We start from the raw sequence: 9,846 nt of genomic DNA, 5'->3' as shown, positions 1-9,846 counted from the left end.
ACACAAATCCTGCAGTTAGAAGACACCCGAATGCACCACGCTCCTCCATGCAGTTTTCAGATGTCCAAGACGAGATGTTTGTGTGCATGTGTGCATGTGTGTGTGTGGGGGGGGGTGCATGTGTCTGTGTGCGTGTGTGACACCACAGAGACATCCTCTGTGGATCCGAGAACAAAGCGCCGGGCTTTAATGAGCGCCACCGCGGCTCACACCCAAACTAGGCCAGGCAGTGGTGCCTGTGCACGTGTGTGTGCACGTGTGGAGGGCCAGCAGGAAAGTTTGCAGCGATGTTCGCTCTGCTGCCTCTCACTCCCAGCATTCTTCCAGAACCGGTTACCATGGAGACACAGAACTGAGGCCAGAACGTCCCGACTGACCCTGAAGTGACCTGTGTGAGAACCACTGGATCAGGATCAGAGGGTTCACAGGATCACATGGACTCCAGACAAAACTACACGGAACCAGAACTGAGCTGAACCTTCTGCTGCAGTGCTTGAACGCACCTGGAGCACACCTGAGTCACATGACCTCCTGCAGACTCTGATGTGACACTAAAACACACCTTTGCACGAAAATACATTTAAATCCATTTTCCATTATCCAGGATGCTGGAGCCTATCCACTGATGGAGGCGGGTTCACGTTGGACAGCTCACCTGTCAATCACAGGCCTGTTCATGTACATGTTCTCAGTGAGTTTTGTTTTCCTGAGAACATCAGTCGTGTTCGGGATGTTTTCTCCTTTTTGTCCCTCCTGGCTCCTGTATCTCTGCTGTGTATTGAGGAGCAGCAGCTTCACTACCAGACAGAAGATTTTAGGCGTTCCCGGCTCGGCCGACCCGGCGGCGGACCCGGCGGCGCCCTTACCTTCAGTCAGGCCCATGTGGATGCTCCAGAAGTTCTGCAGACACTGCAGCTCCTTCTTCATGCCCCTCTTGCAGCGGCAGTCGTACAGCGGCGACTCCTGCAGCACCTCTAGCGCCCCCTGGCACTCCCGGGACGCCAGCATGGCGCTGCGCTCCTTGTCCCCGCCCGACAGGCACTGGCGCATGATCCGGTACCGGGAGCTGCACTGGCTGTTCTGGTTGCAGAGCTCGGAGGCCCGGACACAGTCCAGCGGTTCCCTCCATCCGGGGGGGCCCAACTCCGACTCGCTGACACACACATCTGCAGGGAGGACGGCAGTCAGTCGGAATGTGTCCAGAACCAGAACCAGAACCGGACAGAGATGGAGGACATTTACGACATTTACATTTACGACGTTTACGAAACAAATGTTTTTATAACCACAGTAAGGGTCAGTAAGGAGGAAGGAGGAGAGACGGAGGCGTGTCCTACAGATCAATCATGTTTAAACTCCGCCCCCAAAGCCTGCAGACTGAACAAGGATCCCGTTAGTCCTGTTCAGGTGACACGTGCACGCTCTCCGCAGCAGCCTGACTGTTAGAAATGAGACCGAGTGTCGTTAGTGTGGACGTCCTACAGACACCTGTGGATCACACCTGTCCTCACCTTAAGATGCACCTGCTCCTCAATGAGCCTCCAAGGACCGGACGACCCAAAAACCCAAAGAACCCGTACGGGTCAACACATCCCAGGTCTGAACGCAAGTCAAACTCCACCCATCAAACCTCGACTCTTCCAAATATGGAGGTTTGACTTCCTGTTTGAGGCAGGTGTCAGTTCAGCAGGTAACCAGCAGGGGGAGTTCTGACAGCGGATCTTCACTCATCAGTTCTCGTCCTCAACTCGTCACACACTGACGGTTAAGGACCCTCCGCATCACTTTTGGTGTTTTGGGTCTCCTCAACTTTGGCGTTTTTAGTCGTGCTGGTCCCCATCACGGGTCCCCAACCTCCGGGCTGTGATCCAGAACCGGTCCAGTACCACAACACGAAGCGCACCGGTATCCTAACTTGGTACCAGTTTGCGTCTAGTGCCAGGTTAGAGTACCGGTACTGGACGTGTCCCAATGATCAGTCAGCATCTGGTACCACATCCGGTACCGCGTCCTCAGAGTTGTGGACCCTTCATTTTACAAACAGCCAGCAGGTCCAAAAACCTCAAACTGGGGACACAAAAAAGTCAAAAAGCGACACAGAGGGTCCTGAACCAAACGTGACGCAGAAGGTCCTGAACCAAAGACGCAGAAGGTCCTGAACCAAAGACACAGAAGGTCCTGAACCAAACGTGACGCAGAAGGTCTTTAACCAAACGTGACGCAGAAGGTCCTGAACCAAACGCCAACATTTCACGATCTGGGAGTGAAAACATTTTGATTCTGTGACTTTGATCTTCCCATAATTTTGTTTTTAATCAGTTCTTAGTTTTTATATGTTTCTTATTTTTGGGTGTGATTGACAGGTACACTAAAAGGAGTCGTAAAGTGCTACATAAATAAAGTTTATTCATTCCTTCACTGAGTTACAACGCCTTTGCCCCGCCCCTTTCTTCTAACTTGCTAAGTGTGTCGCATCAAACGAGCGTTCAAAGAAGTCAGAAAAAGTGCTTTTCCAGAAGTGAACCTTCCCTACTGTGGCATGCATGCTGACGTGCACGCTGACGTGCACTCTGACAGGGAGGGGTCACCTGCACTCACAGGTGTGGGCGGGGTCATCTTAAATGAGACAAGAAAACCTTCAGGATCCAGACTGAAGCTCGTCTCCCGTCCTCCTCAGGTGAGTTGCTTGTTCTGCTGGTGGTGAATCTCCAGGTGAAGCGAGCAGCTCCACCACCCACAGCAGGGCTGCAGGTACAGCCGGCACCGCGTGGGACGCAGAACGTGTCTGAAGGTGGCCTTTGACGGGCAATTAAGCCGCTTTCATTACGGCCGAGCCGACGACACGATCCAGGAATCCAATTAACCGAGCAGCCCAGGGACCAGATAAGCCGGCTCTGCCCGCTCCGATACCGCCGCTAAAGCCCACAGCTCAGCCAGAACCGCCCCGCTGCAGGCAGACGCCATCCGTCCACAGACACGCCGCTCCAATTAACCGAATCGATTAGTGTGTGAGGACCGAGGCTGCTCTGACGGACCCAAACGTTTGATTCCAGCAGGATTTCCTCCTGATCCTGCAGGTGATTCTGTGAGAGCGCACGTTTCATAGCAACAGATAACCTGAGAGGTGAAGCATCCCACACCACGTCACCTGGAGAACCCAACCGCCTCGCCGCTCCTCTCTGCACTCCAGGCAAAATCCAAACATGCACCCCCACAACGATCGATGCGGAGCAGCAGATGTGAACTCTGCTCTGCAGCGCTCCTGTTTCTGCTGCCAGCAGCTGCAGCGGCGCTCAGTCGCAGGGATCCTGAAGCCCGGAGGCCGTTCACTCGCACCGAACCGCTCGCAAACGCCAAACATCCCAGAAACCACTGTTCATCCGCGGCAGAAACTCAAGTCAGGATGTGGGTTTAAAGCTTTAGTCACATGACCCGTTGGGTTCTGTGGGTTCTTGGGGTGTCCGGTTCCTGAAGGGTCAGGAGCGTGCACGTGAGCGTCACTAACAGGATCCTGGTTCAGGATTGGGGGTGGAATACAACACGCCCGCGTCTCCCCTACTTCTTACATATTGGCCTGTCGCCCGCAGCACACCCATAGATAAAAACGAACATTTTCTCTACGGTTCACTGAGCGGTCTACGACTACTACCTGTAGGTCACCTGTGTACAGTAGGTGTGAAGATGGTCACTCCTGACGTTTTTACTGTTCTTTCCAAACAAACATTTGATGCATCAAAACACTTCAGATATTTTTGGTTCTTGAGGTTTCCTGAAATGCTCAAATAAATCATTTTGACGTCTTTGCTGTTTTTAAGTTCAAGTCCCACCAGGTGAGCAGAATGCCGGTCATGTTGAAAAGGTGTGATGACCTTTGGGATAACTCGGCCTGGATTTGAACCCACAACCTCCCAGTCTCAGGACGGACGCTCTACCCCTAGTTCAGGGGTCAGTGACCTTTAACAGTAAAAGAGCCATTTGAACTCAGAACCTACAAGGAGCCGTATAGTCTTTAGTGTTTGGGAAATTTGGATTTGCATTCATGACCTTCTTCTTTTTAATAATAAATATGAATTATTTCTATTTTCAGCACAAACAAAAGCAAAAATATAGAACCTTAGAATGAAGTTCAGCCTCAGATTGATGCGTCTGTCGGCTGTAACTGCATTAATAAAAGATCCAAATAAGTTTGGGGAAAAGTCTGCAGCAGATCTGGAACGCTGCCGCCGGAGTTCTGATGGGAATTAGCAGGAGGGATTATATTCCTGCAGTTTGAGCCGTCTGCGTTAAATCCGGAGTAGAATTTAAACTCCTCCTGACGTAAAGCTCCTCAGAACAAAGCCTCATTGTGTCCCAAAGACCTCCGAGTGCCGACTTATTATTTCAGGCTGGATAGGCGCTGATCCGCGCGGCTCCTATAGATCCTTTCAAAGAGTCCGGTTCTCTCCTGAGACACAAAGTCATTATTTTCTCTGGTGGATGACGACCCCGGCGGGACGTGTTAGTCTCCACCCGCCTGGCGTGACGAGGTCTGACGCCGAAACACCAGCAGACCGGAGGAGCCACAGTCAGGTGACAGAACCAGCTGGTCACGGTCATGGAGAGGAGCAGGAACGCTCAGAGCTCGAACCACGTTCCTGAAGAACCATCAGAACCAGAACCAAACAGAACAGATACTGGATATGTCTACCGGTGTTAGAACGCGTCTGTTCATGAGTCACGGCGATGCTTCTACCGTGATGTCCATGAAGGCACCAGCAGCAGCTGTTGAACCCATTTCCCTGTTTTCACACACCTGTCAGGCTCACCTCACAGGTGAGGGACCTCCCACTGCCAACGAGGGGGAGGGAGCAGCTGCTGCTGAGCAGGAGGGAGGTGGGAGGTGTCAGGCTCACAGCTCAGACGGTTTAGGGAGCACGTCTGAACTCACATTTACTTTGTTTGTCCTGAAACTCTCGTTCTTGGTGAAAATGAAAGGAGAGAAAAAAGAAAACGTGTTTTCTCTGCTTCATTTAACTAAATCAATCAAGTTATTTTAACCAAATCTGTCTCTTCGTATTGTAACAAATGCTGCCAAAAATGATTATTTTAATATTCGACTAATCACTGATTATTATTTCTCATTACTCGACGGGTCATCTGGAAAACTGGATGTAAAGACAATCTTAACCATCATCTTTAAACTACAAATAAAGACAATTAAGATGATAGTTTCATAAACTTAATGAATGTTGCAGCTTCTGTATTCAAACCAGATTAAATCAAACGAGAGAGATGAGGAACATCCTAACCATCAAACTCGTTTTGACAGGTGCCCCGCCCCTCACGATGACGTAACAGTGTCACATCCTTTTATACATGAGGGGTGTAGGGGGTCAAAGCCAGACAGACCTTTTAAACTGTCTGGTGTGAACATCAGGTTGGGGTTCAGCTGCTGACCTTCTTTAAATGGTTGTAACTTCAACCATTTATGCAACTGAACCGATTTTAGAGATCCCTAAAACCATTGAATACGTCCCGCCAAACTGGAGTAGATTTAAAGATGATCCTTATTGTTTTAGTTTCCTTCTAATTCTGGTGTCCACCCACAGATACAATGACCTCTGTTTGTGCAGGAAGTTCTTCTGCATTCATGTGGTGTTGGAAGAGTTACGGATGTGTGTTTTCCAACGGCACATGAACGCAGCACTTCTGTAAGTTTGAATCTTTCCATTAAGGAAATGAAACCATAAAATCAGAAGAAAAAACACAGTTTTGAAGTGAAAACTTCCAAATGTGATGCTCTAAAGTATATCAATCAATTATTAATCAAAGTGAAAGAATCTCTTTATCCACATTCTGTTATTTTTTTCTTTTTTGAGATGAGATTACAGAAAAACTCCATGAATCTGCTCCTAGTTCAGCCTTATTGTCAAATCTTAGAACCCTTTGTGGGCCGCAGGTCAAAAAGTTCGTCCACCCCTGATCCAGAAGAAAGTTCTAGAAGAAAGATCTAGAAGAAAGTTCTAGAAGAAAGCAGTTTTGTGCTGATAGGAGACATCAGTGAGTACTGACGTAAAGAACAATAGTTTTGTGTGTAACTATAGAGTGTGTGTGTAGACAGGCCCCGCCCATTCTAGTTTATCACTTAGTCCTGGTTGTTTTATGATGTTGCTTCCCTCTGTTGCCATCCCCCCCCCCCCTCTTCCCTTTTTCCGTCCGGTCCAACGACAAAGAAAAATAAATAAATAAAATAAAACATAATCAATATAAATAAAGTTTAGCATTAAATACAACAGGGGTTTATACTCAATAAATCCCTGTTGTGACAGTAAAATATGCCCAACACAAGAAGCTCTCAGCCCACATCTGTTGGCTCAGCTGTTGGACAGGACAAGTTAAAAAAAAAAAATAAAGAACAACAGTTTTCTTGTTAGAATGACATTGATCATTGATTGTGTAAAAAGTCGAGGAGTGGCCACAGTTCAAAGGTCTGGGGTCACTTCCTGTCACCGATGACATCACCGGTCCTAAAGGTCCAAACGCCCTTCTGCTCGGTTTAGTGCACGACTGTGTTCTTGGTCAAACTTAAGGTGGAATTTTGACCGACGCGTCTCTGACAGCAGAACTACGGTTCTAGAGACTCCTCCGTGGTCATGTGACCTTTGGCTCTGGTTCAGGTTGAACAGGCCAACGGATCAACAAGAACTTCCTGTTTGGTCATCTACACTAACACTCCAGTCCTGATCTCCCCTCATGGCAGGGGGGTCAAACTCAACCTCACAGGGGCCAAAATCCAAAACACCTGAGGTCGAACAGGATAAACATTTAGTGAACTCTAAAACTACATTTTTAAAACTTTAAAACTGTAACTTTCTAACATAATTATGAATAATAAAAAGGCAGGAATATTATTCCAGAATAAATCAACTTAAACCTTAAATAACTTTAATATTTTACTCTCCATAAAAAGATATTTGTCAAAATGATACAAGTTAGAAATGAGCTCAAGATAACATCGGGTCATTAGTAACAATAAAATAAAATGATCTGGAGGGCCAGGTAGAATCACCCAGAGGGCCGGATCCGGCCCCCGGGCCTTGAGTTTGACACATGTGGTTTATGGCATCAGTGTTTTGGATTCCGCGTTCAAACCTCTCATGTTCACGCGTGAATTACGTCCCTTTTAATTCACTGAAGTGACTTTGAAAACTGATCCTGAAGAAGGAAGTAATAATTGAAGTTCGTTCGTGGACGCAGGAAATAAATTATAACAATTAGAATTATTGTTTAAAACGTTGACCTACTGAACGTGATTTAACCCGAGGATCTTTGTGCTCAGACACTAACCACTGAACCACATGTAACACAACTCAAATACCAAATCCAGTGTTAAAGAGTAAACGATCTTTGGCGTTCCTTCAGAGCTGGTTTGACGTTTTTTTTCCTCCTTAAGTTTTAAAGAAGCGCTAACAGCTCCATCACCACGCCCCTCCTCTTCCTCACCTAGCTTAGACAGGTGAGGACAGGATCCACACCGGGCAACATTATGGATCATGTCGACTTTTTTGTTATTTAATTTATGTTTTTTTGTTACTTTTCTCGTTTATGCATTAAATTAATTTTGTCTCAAACCGTAAAAAACAAACAAACAAAAAAAAAACATGAATTTATAATCATCGAGATTTGGCGTCCTCTCCAGTAGGCGGCGGCCTAGGCAGATGCCCCGGATCGAATTCTATGACACTGATGTTACAGAGAATATCGGAATAGAGCTGCAACAGAAAGACAGTGAATGTGCTTCTATGGTGAAGTGACCGTTCAGTGTGAACATAAGGAGCGATCAAGAACCAGATTTTACTGTGTCACATGACTGGTGTGTAGGTCGCATTAATCTCCTTCATCATCATCATTGTTGTGGCCCCGCCCCCTGGCCCCGGGTAGCAAAGGGTGACACGTGCAGGTCTGCAGGTCTCCAGGTCTCCGGGTCTCCAGGTCTCCAGGTCTCCAGGTCTGCAGGTCTCCAGGTCTCCAGGTCTCCAGGTCTGCAGGTCTCTAGGTCTCCAGGTCTCCAGGTCTCTAGGTCTCCAGGTCTGCAGGTCTGCAGGCCTGCAGGTCTGCAGGTCTCCAGGTCTCCAGGTCTCCAGGTCTGCAGGTCTCCAGGTCTCCAGGTCTCCAGGTCTCCAGGTCTGCAGGTCTCCAGGTCTCCAGGTCTCCAGGTCTGCGGCCGTCAAATGTCTCTTGAACTGAAATGAGGAGCTGGAGTCTGCGGGTCTGACTCCAGACCGGAGGAGGACCCGGACTCCTCTGAGGGGAGAACATGCAGCAGAGGAGGAGCAGCGCTTCATCAGGACCTCCTCAGGCTCCCAGAGAAACGCGCCTCCTGCTGGAGGAGAGATCCGCAGACTGAGGAGCAGCGCAGCTCCTCTGCGGCTCCGCGGGAGTTTCTGACCTTTCTGTAACTTTGATGCAGATCTCCAACAAGCACAACAAGATAATCCAGCGAGGCTGAATCATCTGCAGCTCGAGGATCCGCTTTGATCCGATCAGATCAGCTGTTGTTCCTGCAGAGATACGATCAGCTGATCAGCGGCACTAAAGAGGAGCAGATTTATCTCCAACTCCTTAGAGAGCGCGTGCTCGTCAGCGCCTCAACTTCGTGTTGGGGGGGGCTGTCTGCGCTCACCTGTGAGTTTGAAAGCCGTGCACGCGCGTGTACTCACCCAGCAGCAGCAGGAGAGAGATGATGTTGATCAGGATCATGTCGCGCGCAGCTGGAATCGAGCACGGGTCCGGAAGTGCTCTCTCTCTCTCTCTGTGTCTTATCGGTGTCTCTCACTCACTCCGCGGTCATGGTGCGCGTGCACAGCGTGGACCCCCGAGCCGAGCCCATTCAGACCGGAACCGACCCGCTGCCCATCACCGCGCGCGCGTCCCGGAGAGTCCACCCATGAACGCGGGAAATATCCAGATGCTGCGCCGCGCGCCTCCCGCCAACTTTCAGGTGTGAGTCCGGACGTCCTCCTCTTCTTCCCGCGCTTGTCAGAAGTCACAGCCGCGCGGCGCCTCCGTGAGTCCCATGAACCGAGCCCACGCGGACAGATCCGGTGCGTAATGGCACGCGCGCCTCCCGGTAAATCCGCTCCAGCGGTCTCGTGACTCCGCGTCAGAATCCTGTGAAGACACCTGCACGCGGGCGCTCCTCGCGCCGTCCTCCTCTGAGCATCCACCGAATCCCACTGAAGGCGCGTGCCACACCCGGAGGAGGCTGCGCGCTCTCTCTCTCTCTCTCTTGATCTGAACGCACGCGCGCTGACTCCGCGTGATGACCCGGGGTGACGGCACGCGCACACCCACGCTGCCGCAGAAGCTGAGGTCGGACCCGCGCGACACCTGCCACGTGCGCTCACAGAGCGCGCGGGATTGTTTCAAAATGTTTATTCAAAAAAATCAACTTTGATCCGAATGTTGGACATAAATAAAGTTATTCGTTTGTTTGTTTGTTTTCTCTCAGGAAGAAGTTAAAGAAAAACGAACATTTCACATAAAAAGCGTTTTGTGTTTGTGCGCATGTGCGGGAAAATATATTTCTGCTCCTCTCAGGCCGCCAGAATATGATAGAAAACAATTTTTGAGTTTAAATAATTAAAATAAAAATAGTTGATCAAATTTTAAGCTAAAAATTCACTTTATGATCTCAGAATATTATAATACAATCATGAAAACTTTTATTTTCTTTCCTCAATGAAAGTAAACAGAACTGATGAGTTCAGCTGCATGTCTGTCTGTCTGTCTGCCTGTCTGCCTGTCTGTCTGTCTGTCTGTCTGCCTGTCTGTCTGTCTGCCTGTCTGTCTGTCTGTCTGTCTGCC

General features: G+C 49.1%; 1 protein-coding gene across 1 annotated transcript in view; it reads right to left on the bottom strand.

Moving 5' to 3' along the window:
* Positions 1 to 9,256, bottom strand: part of gfra2b (GDNF family receptor alpha 2b) — a 49,354-nt gene extending 40,098 nt beyond the window's left edge. The window contains exons 1-2 of the mRNA XM_024298925.2: positions 8,700 to 9,256; positions 867 to 1,166 (exon numbers count right to left, since the gene is read on the bottom strand). Of these exons, the coding sequence (XP_024154693.1) occupies positions 867 to 1,166; positions 8,700 to 8,739 (340 nt within the window). The 5' untranslated portion in view covers positions 8,740 to 9,256. The remainder of the gene's footprint in view (positions 1 to 866; positions 1,167 to 8,699) is intronic.
* Between the last annotated feature and the right edge of the window lie 590 nt (positions 9,257 to 9,846).

This window comes from Oryzias melastigma, linkage group LG12 (assembly GCF_002922805.2).
Source record: "Oryzias melastigma strain HK-1 linkage group LG12, ASM292280v2, whole genome shotgun sequence".
Lineage (NCBI taxonomy): Eukaryota > Metazoa > Chordata > Actinopteri > Beloniformes > Adrianichthyidae > Oryzias > Oryzias melastigma.
This window is presented reverse-complemented; position numbering and strand designations above follow the sequence as displayed.